This window comes from Equus przewalskii, chromosome 14, assembly GCF_037783145.1.
Source record: "Equus przewalskii isolate Varuska chromosome 14, EquPr2, whole genome shotgun sequence".
In the NCBI taxonomy this organism is placed as follows: domain Eukaryota; kingdom Metazoa; phylum Chordata; class Mammalia; order Perissodactyla; family Equidae; genus Equus; species Equus przewalskii.
In genome coordinates, this window is record NC_091844.1 from 71,313,495 (window position 1) to 71,336,339 (window position 22,845).

General features: G+C 38.8%; 1 protein-coding gene across 6 annotated transcripts in view; it reads right to left on the bottom strand.

The window, feature by feature from the left end:
• UBXN2A (UBX domain protein 2A) overlaps positions 1-22,845 on the bottom strand; it is a 50,947-nt gene that overhangs the window by 21,310 nt on the left and 6,792 nt on the right. Inside the window, exons 2-3 of one of the 6 annotated variants that reach the window (XM_070574341.1) lie at positions 20,324-20,754; positions 5,481-5,535 (exon numbers count right to left, since the gene is read on the bottom strand). In XM_070574341.1, the coding sequence (XP_070430442.1) occupies positions 5,481-5,521 (41 nt within the window). In that variant the 5' untranslated portion in view covers positions 5,522-5,535; positions 20,324-20,754. Of the gene's footprint in view, positions 1-5,480; positions 5,536-18,343; positions 19,225-19,398; positions 19,537-19,576; positions 19,793-20,323; positions 20,755-22,845 lie in introns of those variants that run through there. The other 5 variants (XM_070574339.1, XM_008538062.2, XM_008538060.2 and 2 more) reach the window with 5 other exon arrangements.

The following is a 22,845-nucleotide window of genomic DNA, read 5'->3' on the forward strand; positions in this document are numbered from 1 at the left end:
TGGTTAAGTTTCACGCTCTGTGTTGGCGGCCCGGGGTTCGTGGGTTAGATCCCGAGCACAGACATGACACTGCTCATCAAGCCATGTTGAGGCAGGTGTCCCACATATAAAATAGAGGAAGATGGGCACGGATGTTAGCTTAGGGCTAATTTTCCTCAGGGGAAAAAACAAAAGATTTACTCTCTTAGCAACTTTCAAATATGCAATACAGTATTATTAATAATAGTTGCCATGATATACATTACATCCCCATGGCTGACTTATTTTGTAACTGGAAGATTGCACCTTTTGACTTCCTTCACCCATTTTACCCAATCCCTACTACTGGCTTTTATTTTGTATTTATATTTGGTCATTTAAGAAATATTACCTAAGATTTTGTTTGATAGAAAAGATAGTTTCTGGCTGATCTTTTTTTGAAGTGATATAAAAAATTCATAAATGTACTGAGACATTAACGTCTAAGATTCCATAAATAGTAACCAACACTTTTATAGCTCCTACGCTGTGCCAGGAACTGTAAGGCAGATCTTCTAATCCACATTTTATAGATAAGGAAAATCAGTCACAGAGAAGTTAAGTTACATGTCTGAGGTTACACAGCTGACAGGTAGCAGAGACAGAATTGAAACCTTGTTCATCTGTCTTCCAAGTCTATGCTCCTAACCATTATATGCTATAAAGCCTCTCTTAATATCTGACATTTATTAATACACATTAGGAACTGTTCTAAGTACTTACGTGTGTTAGCTCATTCAATCCCCACAATGACCTAAAAGGCACGTATTGTTTTCATCCCCTTTTCAGAGATGAAGAAAAAGCTTAAGCAATTTGCACAAGATCACAAAGCTGTTGAAAGACAGAGCTGGAAACTGAACTCAGGCTACCAACGCCTGCACTCACTGCACTAGACTGTCCCTCAGAACAGCCATTACTATACTGTTATTAACATGCAGACACTCAGGGCAATGTTTTAACTTAGCTATACTCTTTTTACTCTTCTAGGTAGTTCTCTCTATATATATACTCGTAAGACATTTCATATTATCACAAAGTATTAATTATGCCTTTTCCAAAGCAATGACATGATATTTCTTACAGAAAAATAATCACACCCTAAGATGATTTCTCACAATATTAATGATTTTCCTCTTTAATTAGTATGGCTGTGTAGGAGTAGAGGATATTGTCTAAAGCTCAGGCTTTGGTGCTTGTGTTTAGGTACCTTCACTTAGTCACAGCGACTTTGGGCAAGGAACAGCCTCTATGTGATTCGGTTTCCTCATCTGCAAAACGCAGATACTACCACCTATCTCATGGAGTTGTTGTGAAGATGAAATGCAAATACACAGAGACTTATACCTGGTATTCAGTACGTACCAGCATAGATATATCGGAACAGTAAGTTCTCAAATATTAGATAATATTATTACAACCACTTTATGCTTTCTGGTATTTGTTTTTTTCTGTTCAGAAAGCAGTTTATACTTAATTACTAAGTACAAAGCCAATAAAGCTGAGCATTCAGAGTAGCTGAGGTTTTATCCCTTTATCTTACCTATTTGCTATGTAAATTCTACTAAACTTCATTATGTTAATTCAAGTCATTCAAACATTTATTAGTATCTACTACATGCAAGGTGGTAACAAGATACAAAGATAAGTAAGAAATGCTCTAGGTTTTTAAGAGGTTCAGAGCACAGGGTATGGAGATGCATTACAAATAGCTCTATATCCAACAATCTGATAACTTAGATGGAATGGACCAATAAGGTACAATCAACCAAAACCTACAGGAGGAAGAGATAACATAAATAGGCCTACATCTATTAAAGAAACTGAATCAATAATTAATAATCTTCCAAAACAAAAAGCACCAGGGATGGTTGATTTCACTGGTGAATTCTATCAAATATTTAAGAGAGAAATGATACCAATTCTCTACAATCTCTTCCAGAAAACAAAAGCAGAAGGGAAGACTTCTAACTCCTTCTATGATGATAGCATTACTCTAATACTAAAACCAGACAAAGAAAAGAAAGGAAAACTACAGACAATATTTCTTATGAACACAGGTGCAAAAATCCTCAACAAAGTATTAGCATTCCAAATTCAACAATATGTAAAAAGAATTATACACCACAACCAAGTAGGATTTATTCCAGGTATACAAGGCTAGTTCAACATTAGAAAAATCAATTAATGTAATCAATCACATCTATACACTCAAGAAGAAAAATCATATAATAATATCAAGAGATGCAGAAAAAGCAGTTGACAATATCCAACACCCACGCATGATAAAAACTCTCAGCAAACTAGGAATAGAGAGGAATTCCCCCAACTTTATAAAGAGCATCTACAAAAAACCTACAGCTAACATCATTCTTAATGGTGAGAAACTAGATGCCTTCCCCCTAAGATCGGGAACAAGACAAGGATGTCCCTTCTCACCATTCTTCTTCAACGCCATACTGGAAATCCTACCTAAACCAGTAAGACAAGAAAAGGAAATAAAAAGTATACAGATCAGGAAGGAAGAAATAAAACTGTCTTTGTTTGCAGATGACGTGACTGTTTACAAAGAAAATCCTAAAGAATCAACAACAACAAAGAAACTCCTGGGACTAATAAACAATTATAGCAAGGTTGCAGGATATGAGCTTAACAGACAAAAGCCAAGTGCTTTCCTATACGTCAGCAATTAACATTGGTATGGGGATTTAAGAAAACAACATTGTACACATAAGCACTATGTATCAAGCTCCATAGAACTGTACAACACAATGAATTGACCCAAATCTAAAGGACAGTTAATAGTAATGTAGCAATACTGAAACTGTGCGGGGCGGCACGGGGGTGGGGGAGACCAGGGATATGAGAACTGCGTATTTCCTGCTCAACTTTTCTGTACACATAAAACCACTCTTAAAGAATAACAACAACAACAATAACAATAATAATACAAGAGCATAAAAGACATTCCTGGACAGACAGGAAAAAAGTGGGAAAGTATATTTAATTTGGTATTTCTTTATAATTCAGGGAACCCCTTTATAATATTTTAGTATATTAAGTAATAGCGAAATCCCAACAGCATACTGAGGTACGAGGACTCGCCTTAACACTAAATATATCCAGACAACTTTATTATTTTACATTTGTTTTCTATTCTGTTATCCTTTTCCCTGTCACTATCACGTGATGCAAATATCAATACTCTTCTTCATAATTTGGAAAGAAGATTACCAAAGTTGTTAGGACTAAGTAAATAGTCTTGAAGTTTCAGGAGTTTCTCTATTCTAGCTAGAGAAAAGCCTCTTTTGCTCTCTCTCTCTCATTCACCACTGTGTTCTGCGTAAATAAGGTTATCAACGAAGCTGTTGTCCAAACAGGTGAAGGATTTGCATCTGTGTTTGCTTTGGCAGCACATGTGGGAAATACGGATCTTGACCATTTACAGTCTTTGAATAACTGATATACTTAGGAAATCAGCCTTCTTTTCATTTTTTTACTGGACTGCTGCTTCTAATAAAATCTCTTTTTGTTACAAAGAAAATTATAAACTCTATTACTAATATTTTTGTATAGACACTAATTATTTAATTAAATTTAACATAGTGATACATACTACAATACGAATGAAGCTTGAAAACATGATAATAAATGAAAGAAGCTAGTTACAAAAGACCACATATTGTATGACTCCATGTATATAACACATCCAGAACAGGGAAATCTATAGAGACAGAGAGTGTATTAGTGGTTGTCAAGGGAAGGGCATAGGAGAATGGGGTATAACTGACGACGGAGATGGAGTTCCTCTTCGGGTGACGTAAATGTTATAAAATTGACTGTGGTGGTAGTTGCACAACTCTGTGAATGAACTTTTTAAAAACCACTGAATTGTATACTTCAAATGGATGAATTATTTGGTTTGTGAATTATGTCTCAATAAAACTGTTTTAAGTCCTAAGTTAATTTTACTCTTTTAAATCAGTCATTCAATTTATTTCTGTGTAGAAAAGAGTTAATACAGCAGGCTTGACAGCTATCCTTTGAAAGGCCTGCTTCTTTTCCACATGGAAGTCTGGAATTTTAGTACGTGACCAGCCCCCAATAAAAATCCTAGCTCATTTCCAACAATCTTCCCAGGTAAGCAACATTTCACACATGCTGTCCTAACCTATAGCTGGGGAATTAAGCGCGCCCTGGGTGACTCCACTGGGCGAGGACTCTTAGAAGCTCGGGCCTGGTTCCCTTGGCCTTCAACTCATGTGCTCTTTCTCTTTGCTGATTTTGCTTTATCCTTCCATTGTAATAAATCATAGTCATCAGTACGACTATACGCTGAGTTCTATGCATCCTCTCAGCAAATCATCAAACCTGGGAGTGGTTTTAGAGGCCCCTGACACAATCTCACAATTATACAGTCATCAAATTATTTATATACAAGAAATGCTCCAATGGAAAAATAAATAATATTTATTTGGTATACAAGTGTTTATAAAGTATTTGCAAGTATGAAATAAATACTTGTCTATCTCCTTAAATTCCTGAAAGAAATGTACCTGTTTTTTTTTAAAGGCTGGCACCTGAGCTAACATCTGTTGCCAATATTCTTTTTCTTCTTCGTCTTCTTCTCCCTAAAGCCCCCCAGTACATAGTTGTATATTCTAGTTGTGAGTGCCTCTGGTTGTGCCATGTGGGACACTGCCTCAGCATGGCCTGATGAGTGGTGCTAGGTCCACATCCAGGATCCAAACCGACAAAACCCCGGGCTGCAGACGCAGACCACGCAAACCAAACCACTCAGCCACGGGGCCCGCCTCCCTCCTCAAGTATTTTAAAGAAAGAGCATAATACAGAAATAAATATTTCATCTCAAGTAAGTGAGAATAAAGTATCCTACACTGATAAGAACCACAGATTTTGCATCTACCATTTACTGAGTGCCTGCTATGTGCCAACACTCAGCTGAGTGCTTTATGTCGGCTACTTAATTTTCACAAAAACCTTTCAGGTACACATGTATATTCCCATTTTATAGATGAGATATAGAAGCTCAAAGAATCTACCTAAGTTGCTCAAAGGCAGAGAGGTAGTAGAAGACAGAGACGGGATTCCTTTAAATGACGCTAAGGCCATTATATTTCCACTATGACTCCAAGACAGCACAACACAAGAGGCTAACGAAGTAAAAAATTACTTGAATTTCTCACTTAAATAACAGAAGTAATACACAAACAGAGAAATTAAACAGTTTTTAAAATTAATAACAAAAAGATTTAGTAACTTCACTAAAATGCATTCAATGCAGCTATGGTAAAAAATTTACTTTAAAATATATTACTATTAAGTATTTAACTGAGATAATCATAATGAAAAATTATATCAGTCAGTTAAGTGCAGTAAAAATAGAGAAAAATACTAACAAAAGGATTAATGACAAAGAAAATTCATAGCTTGAATTAACTTACCATTCTTCTTTTACACTTTCAAGGTTATCTACTTCTTTCATTCTTTTTTGCCTTACTGTAAAAGTAAAAAGAAACAAAAGTTAAAGTTCTCAATTAAGTATTTTAAATAAATTCATTCCTATATATGCATTGATAGTCTCTAATGTAAGTTATTATGCAGCCCCAAAGTAGCACTAAAAGGGTCTTAAGAACAAGTGACCAAACTCAAAGCTGTCACTTGCATCTATGAAGTAAAGCAATAATAAAAACTAAATTTTGTAGTCTGAGAATCTTCTGACAAAAGAAAGACTTCTTAATGCGGCGCCCAGTGTTTCGTTAGTTCGAATCCTGGGCGCGGACATGGCACTGCTCATCAGACCACGCTGAGGCAGCGTCCCACATGCCACAACTAGAAGAACCCACAACGAAGAATACACAACTATGTACCGGGGGGCTTTGGGGAGAAAAAGGAAAAAATAAAAAAATCTTTAAAAAAAAAAAATTAAGATAAAAAAATTATACCCCCTGGTTTAACAGCAGCCAAAAGTAAATAAAACATTTCACTTAAGCTCCGACAGGTAACAAAATATCAAATCAATACAAACTCATCCTTACAATTCCTTGGGAAAGCAAACTGACATGACACATTTACATGTCATAGAAATATTCATGTGTTTTGACCCTGATTTCCCACATTTCTGGGAATTTAAAAGAACAAAAAAATTAGTTATATACACAAAATTTGTCCACCACAGCTGTTACTTGTTAGGAAAAACTGACAGCAAAGTAAATGCCCAACTGTCATGGTATAGCTGCTTGATGGGATAATACGTATCCCTTAAAAATAATCAGGAAGCGGGGAATGGTAGGGTGAAAGGGGTAAAGGGGCACATATGTATGGCGATAGATAAAAACTAGACTACTGGTGATGAGCACAAAGCAGTCTATACAGAAACTGAACTATAATAATGTACACTTGAAACTTACAGAAAGTTTTAAGCCAGTATGACCTCAATTGAAAAGTAATAATAATAATGAAGCAATTTATGTAGCCAAATGGAAAAAGATATCACATAAGTGAAAAAAAAAAAAGGAAACAAAAATCATTTATATATTAGGAATGCAATTGAATGCATATGAAAAAATGGAAGGAGAATCAAAAGTGAAAATAGTTATTCCTGGGGGTAATAAAATGATGGATTATTTTCTCTCTTTCCCAAACTTTCTAAAATACTGTTCTGCCGTTGTAACAAAAATATTTTAAGAAATAAGCAAACAAATCAAATAAATAGTTTAAAACAGTCCAAGCTCTCTGTCTACTGAGAGGTCCTACAAGCAATGACATACTAGAAACAATAAGCAAACCAAGAGCCCAGATCTTGGTTTCTAAATGCCATTTTCCAAAAAAAATGGAATCATCCGCCTTAGAGGAAAGGCTGATTGCAGGGCTGGGGTAGAGAAAGAACAAATCAGCCTGGAGCACCTTGTTGCTCCAGAAAGTAAGAAGGTGCTCAAAGAATGATGAAGACGTATCAAAAGGACACTGAAGTCATACCGAAGGGGTGGATGCTGGGCAAATCTGGGAAATGGAACACCAAAAGAACAACGATACTAATGGAATATAACTCATTAAATAAAACAAAAAACCCACGAGTCCATACTATTTGATAAAAAAAATCAGGAAAAGATGGACTTTTAAATAAACTTAACTTTTAAATAAACTTAACAGTGGAGCTACCGTAACCAAGATAAATTCCAATATATCCAAGATTTAAAGTTTAAAAATTAAACTTGAAGGTGACGTCAGTGAAATGACAGAATAGGTATCTCCAAGCTCCTGTCCCCACAGAAATATTGAAAAACAAGCAGAAACTGTTAGAACCAATTTAGTCAGAACTCTGGAAAGTAGTTAAAAGGTTTACAGCAACAAGCAATACTGAATAAGAAAAATGCATCTTAAAAACAGCAGGCAAAATAAACCAACCAATTCCATTTCTCATTTATCAGATTGGCAAAAATTCACAAGTCTTGCAACACATTTTGCTGCTGAGAGTATGGGGAAATAGCCTCATACATTTTTGAAGGGAATGCAAAATGGCATAATTCCTAGGCAGGGGAATTTGGCAACACCGAGCCAAAACTACATACGCATGTGACAAAGACTCTCTCCTTGACCAAACTTTAGTCAGGCTTCTCTATCTTCTCAAAGAGGCCTGACACTGGGCTTCCATCCCCGTCCTTGTAGAGCCCAATCTTAGCAAAAATCCTGTTAAGTTTAGCCAGAATTCCCCACGACCCCCAGGTGACATCTGATCCCCTTGGCCTGCCTTCAGAGAGAATCCTGTTAGGTTAGTTTATCAAGAATCCCCCCTTACCCTTTAAGCTTCCTCTTTGTCATTTTCCACCCACTGACCCCCACCTTGCTCTCTGGCTATCAACCCCCACTTGTCCATGTTACATCCAGAATTGAGCCCAGGTCCACACTGAGGTCTCCTTCCCCATACAGCAATAGTTCCAGAGCAGAAGCTGTTTTTACCACTTTAATTACTGTCCAGCCTTGTTTTTTCTTTGACACATGTACCCCGAAATCCCACATCTAAAAATTGATCCCAGGGGCCAGCCCAGTGGCACAGCAGTTAAGTTTGCACGTTCCACTTTGTGGCCTGGGGTTCGCCGGATCAGATCTCGGGTGCGGACATGGCACTGCTTGGCAAGCCATGCTGTGGTAGGCGTCCCACGTATAAAGTGGAGGAAGATGGGCATGGACGTTAGCTCAGGGCCAGTCTTCCTCAGCAAAAAGAGGACTGGCAGCAGATGTTAGCTCAGGGCCTTCCTCAAGTCATCTTCTTCTTCAAAAAAATCTATCCCAATGATACTTTAATAAAAATATAAAAAGGTGAACACATAAGATTATTCACTGCAGTACTATTTACAGCATTCATGGTAATAGCAAAAGCCTGCAGAAAAACCCAAATGTCCATCACTAAGGAACTTGTTGAATAAACTATGGTAAATCCACACAGTGGGGATGCAGCAGTAAAAACAATTGTAATGGCTGCAGAGTGATCAATAGGATATACTGTTTAGTGAAAAAAGCAAGATGGAGAAAAATATGTATAATACACACTGTTTAACAAAGAGGTGGGGGCTGGCTCTGTGGCCGAGTGGTTAAGTCCGCGCGCTCTACTTCGGCGGCCCAGGGTTTTGCGGTTTGAATCCTGGGCACCGACATGGCACCACTCCTCAGGCCGCGTTGAGGCAGCATCCCACGTGCCACAACTAGAAGGACCCACAATTAAGAATATACAACTATGTACTGGGGGGGATTTGGGGAGAAAAAGCAGGAAAAAAAAAAAAAAGACTGGCAACAGTTGTTAGCTCAGGTGGCAATCTTTAAAAAAAAAAGAAAAGAAAGAGGTGGACACAAAAATATATATATATTTGTTTTTATTAGGAAAATAAGCACCCCCCAAACACCTCCTGCCAAATACGGTTTCCTATATGCTGGGAGAGAGAGGACAAGGTGGAGGGGGCAAGGATAGGAGTCGGATTTCTCCAAATATATCTTGTTTTTTAGATCAACTTTGGAACGATGTAAATATTTTACACACTTATAAAAAGAAATCCCTAAAATCTGAAAGTAAAAATGAAACAAATTAACTGAATTGACTATCAAGTTGGAGGCAAAACCACACAGAGAGGAATTATTTCAAGTAACTTTAAAACATAGTAATTTTAGTGTATATCCAGTGGGATGAACCCTAAGGGGAAAAATACAGCTTCTAGTAATCATATTCCTAGCAATAATATATTAATGTTGTTTTTATGAAACTATGGTATAAAGATAAAGCAGTGAATCTTAACCAGGAGGCAACCGTACCCCTCAGAGGATATTTGGCAATGCCTGGAGGCATTTCTGGTTGTCACAACTAGGGGGTGCGTGCTCCTGGTATCTAGTAGCAGAGGACAGGGATGCTGCTGAACATCCTACAATGCACAGGACAGCCCCCACAAGAAAGAATTATTTTGCCCAAAATGTCAATAGTGCTGAAGTTGAGAAACCCTAAGACAAAGCAAAGAAGTAATCATGATCTCTTGCTAAAAAACCACTATTTTTTCAGGGTAAGAGTCAAGAGATAGAAATATAAAAATCAAAGAAGTCAAGCAAAAATTCTACAATCCTAAATTTTAAATATTAGTATGAACACATGCTGAGTTTCCTTTTAAGAAAATACATACTAGTTCTGTCCAGTGAAAAAGCCAAAAAGCAGCAAGCAATCCAATAAAAATGAACACACCCAGTGCCCAGATCTGTGGTCTCCAAATACCACTTCCCACCAACAGGAATCAGTTTCTTGGAGAAATGGCTACCCCCAGGTCTGGGGCAGGAAACGTCTATTTTGTGCCTTGGATCGACATCTTGGATTAGTGTCAAAAGGATTCAGAAGTCAATTTGAAGAGGCTACTACTGGCCAAAGAAGGGACTGAAACACATCAAATACAAGTTCATACTGATACTCATTAAAACAAACAAACTCACTGGTCATCTTTCTAGAATACCAGCGTACCAACTCATTATTTTAAAAATCAGCAAAATAAGGGAAAGAATCATTACTCATCCTGCCATTCCTGCATGAACTATCTCCGAGTAACCAAAGAGTCAATGAACTAAGTTTCCTTTATGACCGAATTCAGCTAAATGAAGGAGGATGACAGAATTAGAGTATCCGCAATTTGACCCCTATGGCAAACAGATCTAGGCAATGACATCAATGGTTGCTAACAGGAGAAAAAGAACCCAGACGTAAACAAACACCTTCGTGTGAAAGTTCACACCACCATCTATGAAGAATTCTCTCCAAAAATGTGAATCTGAATCCATCAGAAGCCTCCAGATCTAACCTTCAGATTACAGGAAACACAGGGAACAGAGGAACATGATCAGGTGACATAATAGGGATACAATAACAAAATTCAGAACGTGGGAAATTCTTTAGGAGAAATGATCCATTTTTCTTCAACATATATATTACCAGAGAGAAAAAGAAGTGGAAATACATTTAAAAAAAATATTTAAGAGATATAGCAACTAATTAAAATATATGAACTGTATTTAGATTTTTATTTAAAGAAACTAACTGGAAAAAAGCTATGAAAGAATCAGGAACACCTGAACATTGACAATATCTGATGATACATATGTGGAGCAACTGTTAATTTTAAAGGTGTGACAATGGTATTATAGCTATAATCCTTTTTAAGTACTTGTTTTAGATACTTACTGAAATACCTAGAGGAAACACCATACCTGGAATTTGCTTCAAAATACTCAAGTGGAGTAGTGAGTAGGAGGACTATAATTGAAAACAAAATGGCTATGACTTGATAATTATTGAAGCTGGGTAATGAGTATAGATGGGAGTTCATTATTGTTCACATTTTTGTATATGCTTCAAATTTTTCATAATAAAAATTGGGATAAAAACTATCTCATAAAATATATACATGTAGAGTTCTATAATGCCATTTCATTAGTTTCTTAAAAGGCAGTACTTCTGCTATCTCTGCGAGAAAATTACTCAATAATCCAAGAATGGCAGTAATTCCAAAGATTTGCATCCTCAGTGAAAAATTATGTGCCTCTTACTCCCCAAATTACAAATCTGAAGTGGCGAAAAGTACTATAAATTCACATTCAAAGTGATGAACATGAGAAGAAGATTTATCATGTACAGGACAAAGATAAATTTGTAAAAAAGACAACTAAAAGGGCTTCGTAAGACACTTGGTTGACCCACAGCTTGAAGGCAACGTGGGCAGAGAAATTTTAGTAGCGCATACACGGATGTACTATGTGAAGTCAAACACAGACAAGAGTTATGCACTGCCTATTGTACAACTAAAGTTATCAACTGTCAAAATTCAAGTTAGGTAAAATCACATCTGTTCTATCTAATCTGGAATGTCTGGCTACGTAACTAAGAGGAACACCACCAAACTTACGGAGAGAAAGAAAAAAAAAATCAATGGCTTTTTAGTGTTTTAAAATTAAACAAGCTTTAAGAAATACTAGAGGGCAATGCTTTAATAAACCTAAATAAATTAGTTTTAATTCATGACTAGACTTTTAAAAGTCACCCCCAAACCAAATTACAACATTTTATATGTGCTTAAAACAATATAGTTTTACCCAAAAGAAGACTTAACCAAGCTGGACATTTTCACAAAGCATTAATAATATTTCAACTCTCAGACTATATCAGATAAGAATATGTTTCTTAAATTTTCTCTGGAGAGTATATATACAAAAAGCAAATATTTCTATTTAAAAACGTAAGTTTTAAGCATAGCATTAAATAGAAGGCAGACCTGCTCAGTAATAACCACTGAAGACCCACCAGACTCATCCCAAAGCAATGAGAACCAGAAAATGGACACGAGAAGTAGTCTACTGCTCCCACTTAATAGTCTCCAAAGTATCTGGAGGTGAATTTAATCCGAGCGATTGGGGATCCAACAGAAAAAATCAAATGGTCTGAATGCTCTTAGGTCCTGACTTCCATTCCAGTTTCCTGCTGCTAATGGAGCTCAGCCCATAGCCACAGCCAGTTTGCCTGGACCACTAATTCCCACTTAGCCTCTGTTTTGCTAGGAATTATAAGTAGGATAGTGAAATCTGCTCTGTAAAATATTCTGTCTTGAAAATTGTTTTAAATACCCCTATTGTTTTCATTATGAATTGAATACACACTGATAGTGAATTTATTTCTTAGCTTTTTCATGAGAAAATTGTGAGCAATTCTGAAACACAAGGGGAAACTGAAAGGAAGGAAAAAGGAGGAAACGCAATGAGGCAGAGGAGTACTGAACATAAGCAGGGGATAGCACCTTCAACGGCATCTCCAACAATAACTTCAGACTCTACCTTTCAGCTGGAGGGTAAGGGAGGATCACTAAGCCACACCATCCAAGAGGATGGCATCCAACAATCAAGGCAAATTGGATGTCTCTATTGTCTCAAGTAGGTATTTTGTATTTCCAAAGATTTCTTATTCCGTCCTCTACTACTCTTCAAAATTATTCCCTAGACTTAAAAATGAAATATAAGGCACTGGACTAGGCATTAGATTTACAAAGTAATAAATCATATAAGTGGAAAGATATTCTTTTATAATATCAAAATTTATAATATCTTAAATGGATTACATGATTAAACTATATCCTTTAAAAATGCAGCTACTAAATACGATCACTAGGGGCCGGCCCGGTGGCGCAGTGGTTAAGTGCCCAGGGTTTGCCAATTCAGATCCTGAGTGCAGACATGGCACCACTTGGCAAGCCATGCTGTGGTAGGTGTCCCACATATAAAGTATCCACATATAAAGTAGAGGAAGATGGACACGGATGTTAGCTCAGGGCCAGTCTTCCTCAGCAAAAGGAGGACGATTGGCAGTAGATGTTAGCTCAGGGCTAATCTTCCTCACCAAAAAAAAAAAAAAAAAAAGATTGTTAAATATAAGACACAACATTGTCAATGTTCTTTTGAGTTTGCAAGTGCTTATTATATTTATTAGATAAATATAATCACCCTACTTCTGGACCAAGGATGAACCTAAGGTCCAAAGGGGGAAAAATAGTGTATATTTTCACTTATTGTAGCGAAAAAACTGAGGTAAAACCTTTAAAAGGATGTGAGAAGGTAAAGGGGTAAGCATAAGAAGCTAAAACCCTTCTCAATCTGCTAGCAATACAAAAGGCAATGCTCAAAATTAGTAACTCAAAATATATACATTGTTTAGAAATATGGCTGTAAATAACAGAAGAAACAGTTGGAGTTCAAAGAAGTTGTACCTGGGGAGGGAGTAGGAGCATTTTTAGTCTTATGTCTTCTAACACTATCTGCCTTTTAAACTACGTGTACACATTATTTTGATTAAAAAATTTAAGAACCAGATAACAAATTAAAAATATATTCAGAACCAGAATCTCATATTCACTAGTGTTTTCTCCTAAGACTTTGTCCTTCAAATCTTGTATTTCTAAAAGTATTTAATTGCTTCCCTTTAAAAATCACTTCCCTCTCAAACATATACAAAAGAACAGAGAAAAATATAAACACCCATCCCAACCATTCAGATTTCAGAAAAGTTTACATTTTGACTTACTTGCTTCTTTTTTATTTATTTAAGAAATAAAGCATTATAGATATAACCGAATACTATTTCCTTTAAAAATATTTATTGGGGCTGGCCCCATGGCCAACTGGTTAAGTTTGTATGCTCCGTTTTAGCAGCCCAGGGTTCCCCAGTTCGGATCCTGGGTGCAGACCTAGCACCACTCATCAAGTCATGCTAAGGCGATGTCCACACAGAAGAACTAGGAGGACCTCCAATTAGGATATACGACTATGTACTGGGGGGCTTTGGGGAGAAAAAAATATAAAAATAAAAAATACTCATTAAGTGGTAGGTCTTAAATATGTGCATCTTATTGCATATTAATTATACCTAAAGTTGTTAAAAATATTAAAAATTTATATTTGTTCAGCATCTACTATATACCAGGTATGATTCTAGGTGCTTGGGAATCATACCTGGTCAACAAAATAGACAAGGATCCCAGCTCTGTGCACACTACATTCTGGGAGTGTTGTATGCTTTTCACTTGACAGTTTCTACTGCTCTAAAATAATCTTTTAGTTTGGATATGATCCTTATTGTCTCCTAAACATATCATGTTCATTCCACTTCTTTGTTCACAATGCAACCATCCTTCTAGGCATTCAAATCCTAATAATCCTTCAAGTCCCAGTTCAAGATCCACTTCCACCATAAAGATGAAATAGTAAACCCTTATTAGTATTCTTCCCCTAAAGCATTTAGATTTTTGGCATTTAAATCATATGTCTGATATTGTTTATTACTGTTTCTTTTGTGTCTTTTAGCTCTCTCTACTGGATCCAAGATCCCTGAGGACAGGTACCATGACTTACACATTTCCTGTTTCTTTCACAGTGTCAAGCAAGTGCAAAGCAAAGAGTAGCCATCCTTAAAGTATCTCACTATGTTTCCATTTAGTAGGTTATGGTCTATAGTAAATTACTAATATTATTCATCATTTCATTGTTATAAGTTACTGATAAACTGTTTTTACTTGTTTTATGACAGCAAAAGAGAATGGAGAACAGATCTTGGACTCAAAGAGATTTATGCTGGAATACTGGCTATACCATTTTCGAGCTAGGTGACATACATGTTATTTAACTTCTCTAAGTCCCAGTTATCTAAACTGTAACATGGAGATAGGGATCCTCCTCACAAGGTGTTCTGAAGACTAAAGGAGGCAGTGAGAATACAATAATGTTATGCTCCTTTCTCTTTTACCATCCCTCCACCAGAACCTCTGTTACAAGGACTGCTAAGAAACATCTTCAGATGTAGTCTTAAAGTTTTAATTTTCACATGGCTATGAAATTTTACTTCTGATTTCACTAATTAAAGTTTTAAAGCTTAGGGGCCGGCCCAGTGGCACAGCAGTTAGGTGTGCATGTTCCGATTTGGCGGCCCAGGGTTCGCCGGTTTGGATCCCAGGTGCCGGCATGGCACCGCTTGGCGAGCCATGCTGTGGTAGGCATCCCACACGTAAGGTGGAGGAAGATGGGCAAGGATGTTGGCTCGGGGCCAGTCTTCCTCAGAAAAAAGAGGAGGATTGGCAGCAGTTAGCTCAGAGCTAATCTTCCTCAAAAAAGAAAAAAAATTAAAAAAAAAAACTTTTAAAACTTAAAACTTACTGCACCTCCCACCACTGTGTGCAAGGCAATGATTTAGAACTAATGATAGAGGAGTCAGTTGGACAGTCTCTATTATCAGGAGTTTATAGACGAACAAGGAAAAAATATACTGAATTACTAATTGCAAACATAGCACAGACTTATGAAGTAAAAATTGATTCTAACATGGACACAGAGTCACCATTATTTTAGGTATTTCCTATCATAAATTAGTAATATGTAAATGAACCATGTAAAATCTGTATCAATTTTGTGAGCTTCTAAAACCATTAGTCATGTGACACGAATGACTGTTAAGTCACATACTTTTTTATTAAGCCATGTGACAAATAGCTAAATTACCAGCACGAAGCTGGGCATCAGAATGGACAGATGAACAGAATTTTCTTCATTTTTCTTCAGTTTACTTCCAATTAGTACAACTACCATCTTACATTTCTATTGAATATCACAGTTTACCAAACACCTTCCCAATTATTACCCCACCTACTCCCAAGTGCAGTGATAAAATCAGTCAGGAGACGGATTAGACTGAGCTTTTGGGAACATATCCACTACAAGGAAAATCCAGTCAAAACAGAAATGCAAGAAATGTAGTCTTTTTAATGTATATATTAGAATTTGAACAGAAGAAATTTGCATATTACCAATTATACTTATTTTAATAAACATACTACAGGCTACTTTTTTTTTTAAGATTATGGATTTATATCAAGACATTCTATCACTGGGCATACTATCTTTATGTAGAAGCTTAAGTTTCTCTTTAAGGATGAAGTCATTCCTGGCATTAAACAGAAGGGAAAGAAACCAATGACTCACATTTCCACTAGAAGTTTCTTTCACTTAGTACTTCTGTGGAATGGGATTAGGCCTCCAAGAGCAAACTATGATAGGATCAGAGTCAAACACTTTACAAGATAGAAAGTTTCAGCTTATCTTAGCTGTAATCACAGTTTAAAGAAAATACAGGGGTCAGCCCCATGGACATGGCCAAGCGGTTAAGTTCATGCGCTCCGCTTTGGCAGCCCAGGGTTTTGCCGGCTTGGATCCTGGGCGCGGACATGGCACAGCTCATCAGGCCATGCTGAGGCAGCATCCCACATAGCACAGCCAGAAGGACCTACAACTAGAATGTACAACTATGTACTGGGTGGCTTTGGGGAGGAGGAGAAAAAAAAAGAAAAGAAAATACACTTTTGTCTTCTAAAAAAATTGTTGGGGCTGGCCCAGTGGCATAGTGGTTAAGTTTGCACACTCTGCTCCTGTGGCACAGAGTTCACAGGTTCAAATCCCGGGTGCAGACCTAGCACTGCTTTTCAAGCCATGCTGTGGCAGCATCCCACATAAAATAAAAAAGAAAGATTGGCGAAGATGTTAGCTCTGGGCCAATCTTCCTCACACACACACACACACACACACACAAACTGTTAATGGAGGAGTTCTATGTGCTCAAGGACCAAAGTGAGAGAGACAAAAGTAAATGAGACAATCCTAGAGGAAAGGTGAAACAGGAGGAGACTGTGAAGGTCAGCCATCCTTGAAGATTCGCCACATTCTCATTCCAGGGCTCCATACTGAAATGTTATCTACCTTGCAAAACCCATCTCAAATACGATCTCCTTTAGAAACTCTTACAGGATTGCTCCAAAAGATGTGAATACAGAATTACTAACACAGTAAGAAGAGATTAGTTATGCATCTTTAGAGCCTGCCACAACTCTAGTGCCAACTAGGATCTCTAGGCGGTTTCCTCACATCCTGTCCAGTTTCTACACAGGAGTCAGAGTGATCTTTTTTTATTTTTTTATTGCAGTAACATTGAATTATAACATTGTATAACTTTCAGGTGTACATCGTGATACATTTTGAATTCTGTGTAGATTACATTATGTTCACCACCCAAAGACTAATCACAGTCCATCAGCACAGCGTGCCTAATCACCCCTTCCATCCTCCCCTCCCCCCTGGTAACCACCACTCCAACCTCTGTTGCTATGTGTTTGTTTGTTGTCGTTTTTATCTTCTACTCATGAGTGAGATCATATGGTATTTGACTTTCTCCCTCTGACTTATTTCACTTAGCATAATAGGGTGATCCTTTTGATCAAGATACAAATTTGATTATGGGACTTCCCTGCTTAAAACCCTTCAACGACCTCCCATTGCTCTTCAAACAAGGTCTAAATCCTTTGGATATTGTAGAGGAGTGCACTGTACTGTTCTCACACAAATTTAAGGGGTTTCAAAATTTCTCTACAAAAGTTTAAAAAAAGAAAAAAAAAAAAAAGCTGGTTCCAAATCCTTAACCTTGTTTAAAAGGCCCCGCATCATCTCTCTGGCCCTAACCAAGACCCCTTTAGCTTTCTATACTCAATCCAACTGCTTTGACCTTTCGGTTCCCAAAATCTTCCCTAGCCTCTGTGGAATCTACTTCCTTTGCCTGAACCTTTCTTCCCTCCTTTGGGAGCCACCTTCACCTAATTCTTACTTACCTCTTATCTCAGCTCCAAGGTTACTTTCCTAGGAAAACCTTAACTGATTCCCCCAGCTGAGATAAATCCTCCCGTCATAACAATCTCCTTTCTCCCTTTTTAGCTTCCATCTAGGTTTATTGGCAATTACTTGTGTGATTGTTTGATACGTTTCCCCCAACGCTAATGCAAAATCCTTAAAGGCAAAATCCATAATGGTCACCATTATATCATTAGCATACAGTAGGTACTAAGAAATTTGAATGATAAGTTATTAATATTAAATATTAAGTAATTAAAGGATGCACGTATTTACTATAGTGCAGGGTTAAGAGTCAGTGCTCAATAGGTGGTAGTTTCTGTTAATACTGTATTCTGCTTGGTATCATTGTTATTTGTGTGCTTAATTACTCCCTCCATCCTGCACACAATTCTTATTTTTGGTTTGCACCAGAGCCTAGCACTAACTTTAGTGTTAAACATAAGTGCTCAATATTCTGGAATTTAATTGCCTTTCAAATCAATGCGACTTTCAGCATATTTAGAAGACACATCAACTTTTAAAGAGTTTTTCCCGTTAAAACTAAAGCATAAAACTTGTACGCACTCTAAAAACACACCTGAGCCATGACTATGAATAAGGAAGCTCATTTTCACGTAGTTTATACAGTCTGTCACACTTCACAGTTCCACGATGACATCAGTACAGACTGTCAGCTTCCTATCTTTATTTTCAGTGATCTCAAATTACGTACGAAGGAATCAACGCTGGACGCCACACTAATGTGTATTATTGCTGACAAGTAACAAACGGCGAGTAAAAACACAGACACGGAGAAAAAAGAAATTAAATACGAAAACAGAGAACATCAAACCTACAGAACCAAAGTGAGCAGTGGGAGACCGGTGACGAAATTAACTAGGAAATGTCCACCCAAACCAGACACGCTCTGTATTTCTGTGCTGCGCTTCTGCAGTGTCGCCTATGGAAATAGGGACGTCTGGAGAGCACGTTAACTCGAAGTTTCCGAGCGCCTCCGAACGAGAAAACCCACCTCTGGGCTTCCACGGCGGCCCCCACGCAGGAAGCGAGCGCAGGCGGCGGGCCGAGCGCTCACGCGGGCAGGGGTCTCGGCCCGGCCGCGCCCTTTCAGGTCGCAGACGCGGGGTCCGACAGCCTCCGGACCCCAGGCTCACCGGGACAAAGACGAGCGCGGCGGCTCCGCCGGCCCCCGCCCAGGCCCGGCGGCGGCGCGGCCCCAGCAAACTTACCTCCGGGCGCGGCCGCGGGAGGGGGCCGCGCCGCGCTGTCGCCTCGCGGCCTCGTCCTCAATTCGCTCAGGGGCCGCGGGCGCCGGCGCCGCCGCTGACCTGAAGCCCCTCCGCCCGAGAGCACCGCCGACCCCAGACCCTCTCAAGCTCGGCGGCCGCGACACTGGAACCCGGCTCGCCTCTGCGGGTCACCGCGGCCGGGCGGCGAGCGCGCGCCCACGCCGCCTCTGCGCAGCCCCGGGAGCGCGCGGGGGCGGGGCCGGCCGCCTCGGGCCTCGGCGTCCCCGCGCAAATGGCTGCCGTCTGCCGCCCCGGGCCCGCGTCGCGGCTTGTCGCCTCTGCAAGCCGCGCGGAAAAAGCGGGCGCTCCAGTGGGCTCGCCTGGGAGCCCCGCGTCCACTCACCCCTTCAGCTCTGATGGAGTCCGTGGAGAGCTTTCCCTGCATTCCGACAAGGTTGCCCCTTGCCTGAGCCTGTGACTCTGCAAAGCGACGGTTAAAGAAATGCCCCCACACCTTTGTGTTCCTGAAAGGGCTTATAGCCAGGAGCCACCCCTCCCCCTGTGACTTAGACGTGACTCACGCATGCCCCCTTGTTCACCGCCGACAGGGTCAGACACAGACCCTCCAATTCCCATGCTGTTGGCTTCGGAAATGATTAGCTGAACTGATGTACTCACTGACCAATCTGGACAAAATACCGGCTACCGTGACTTGACCAAACTTTAGTTAAGCTTCTCTCCTTCCCCCAGGGCCCCAAACTTTGACCCACCCTCAGCCGGAGCGAGCATTCAACTCCTCCACCACCCAGAAAATAGGCTGACCTCAGTGTAAAATGTTCTCGATCTGCAGCGGGATCGCTGCCACCTCCACCCGTCCATCCCACTTCCCCACACCCACTTCTTTCTAGCCTTTGTTCACTCCTCCCTATAAAAGAAAAGCCCTTTTCTGCCTGACCTTGGAGACAGTTGGAGATCTCGTGGTCATAGAGTTCCACTATAGCAATAGTCGCCCCCTCACCCCCCAGACCCCATTGCAATAGTCTCTTTCCCTCTTCTTGGAATAATCCCTTCCAAAAAAGTCTGTCTTTACCTAAATCCGGGGTTTTTGACAGTTCAGCATTCTCTCTATTGTAATTGTCCTCCTCCCTTATTGCAATAATCCTTTCAAATAATCCACCTCCACACCCGTTGCAATAATCCTTTCAAATAAAGTCTCCATTCGCCTAAATCGGGATTTGCTTTTTAATTGACAGTTTTTACTGCTGGGATTCAAACTGAGATTGGGCCTCACCTACAGACCCCTCCCATCCCCACCCAGGTAAAGGTACCTTGTGAGTCTTTTCAACTCCTCTTCTGTTGAGCAATTCTAGGATCCTGTGGTAAATTCAGCTTTCAAACCAGTGCTCCAGAAATCTTGTCTATTGACGTCGGTGGTAAGGGGTTACTTTGATTCCTTTGGGCAGAGACTTTTCTTTGGCCCTTAGACTCTTTTTTTTCTTTTGTCCCAGCATCATTTGATAAAGAGAAGGTTCTTCCCTTGTCAAAAGTCAATTGACCATAAATGTATTGGTTTATTTCTGAACTCAAAATTCTATTCATCTATAGATCCATCCTTATGCCAGCACCATAATGTTTGATTACTGTAGTTTTGTAGTAGGCTTTGAAATCAGCAAGTGGGAGTCCTCCAACTTTGTTCTTCTTTTTCAAGATTGTATTGGTTATTCCAGGTCCCTTGCAGTTAGTATCAGCTCTTCCATTTCTGTAAAAAAAACGGCCATTGGGATTTTGATGGGGATTGCGGTGAAGTCTGTATATCAATTTGAGGCGTATTGACAAGAATGTTAATTTTTTTTTTTAAAGATTGGCACCTGAGCTAACGACTGCTGCCCATCTTTTTTTTTCTCCCTAAATCCCCCCAGTACCTAGTTGTATATTTTAGTTGTGAGTCCTTCTAGTTGTGGCATGTGGGAGGCCGCCTCAACATGGCCTCATGAGCGGTGCCATGTCCGTGCCCAGGATCCAAACCCTGGGCTGCCCAAGTGGAACATGCGGACTTAACTACTCGGTCACGGGCTGGCTCCCAACATTAAATTTTTCAATCCATGAAGATGGATGTCTTTCCATTTACTTAGGTCTTCTTTAATTTCCTTTAGCAGTGTTTTGTAGTTTTCAGTGTACAAGTCTTGCACCTCCTTGGTTAAATTTATTTCTAAGTATTTTATTCTTTTTGATGCTGTTGTAAAAGGAATTGCTTTCTTAATTTGCTTTTCAGATTTTTCATTATTAATATATAGAAATACCACTGATTTTTGTGTATTGACCTTATATCCAGCATCTTTGCTAAAGTCATTTATTACTTCTAATAGTTGTATGTGTGTTTTTAATAGATTCTGTAGTATTTTGTGCATATAAGGTGACTTCATCTGTGAATAGAGATAGTTTTACCACTTCCTCTCTGATTTGGATGCAGTTTTTTTTCCTCTCTGAATTGCTCTAGCTAGAACTTCCAGTATAATGTGGAATAGAAATGGCAAAAGCTGGCTTCCTTATCTAATCTTAAAAGGAAGGCTTTCAATCTTTAATCGCTGAGTACAATGTTAGTTGCCCTTTGTCATGTTAAAGAAACTCCCATCAATTCCTAGTTTTTATCATGAAAAGTTGTTGGATTTTGTCAAATGTTTTTCTGTATCAGTTGAGATGATCATGTGGTCTTTTCCCTTCATTCTATTGATGTGGTGTATTACACTGATTTTTTTTTTAAAATGCAAATACTGTTTATTGGTTTCCTATTGATCTTTTTATTGGGGATCTGGGGAGGGGGTAATAGTGCATCTGTATTTAACCATCCATCTTTACCTGCTTAACTATATTCAGTGAATGACCTATTTTAATGCCCTTCCGTCTTGCTTGTTAAGAAAAACAAGTTGACATCTTGGACTTAGATCTACGTATACCTAGTGTAATATCTAACAGATAAAGCCCATGGTCCCAAGGCCACTTATCAAACAGTTCTTTCTTTCTCGCAGATTTGTAATGCTGTGGCGTATACCAAATCCCCATCGATCCTGAGGACTATTTCTGGGCTCTGTGTTTTGGGTCTGCTTTCTGTTCTATTTGTTGACTTCTGAAACAATAGCATACTACTCCAAATAGTGTAGGGTTTTTTTAAATACCATTTTTAAGTTTATAATTCAGTAGCATTAAGTGCATTCACAATGTTATGCCGTCATCACCAACATCCACTTCCAAGACTTTTTCATCACCCCAAACAGAAACTCTGTACCCATTTAAACAATAACTCCTTAATCCTCTCCCCTCCTCCTCCAGCCTCTGGTAATCTCTATTCTACTTTTTCTCTCTATGAAGTTGCCCTAGTCTAGGTACCTCATATAAGTGGAATCCATTTTTTTTCTTTTCTCATTTATGTTGTAGCATGTGTCTGAATTTCCTTCCTTTTTAAGGATGAATGAATAATGTTCCATTGTCTGAGTATACCACACGTTCTTTATCCATTCATCTGTTGATGGACAATTGGATTGCTTCTGCTTTTTGACTATTGTCTTGATTTGATTTTTAATTGAGGTAACATTAAACTGAGGTAACATTAATTAATCAAGCTAATTGAGGTAACATTGGTTTATAGCATTATATAGATTTCAGATGTACATCATTAGGTGCAGAATCCTTTTAATATGCTGCTGGGTTTCTTTATTTGTTTGGTAGAATCAGTGAAGTCATCTGGTCCTGGACTTTTCTGCGTTGGGAGATTTTTGATTCAATCTTTTGTTATAGGTCTATTCAGATTTTCCATTTCTTCTTGAGTCAGTTTTGGTGGTTTGTGTGTTTCTAG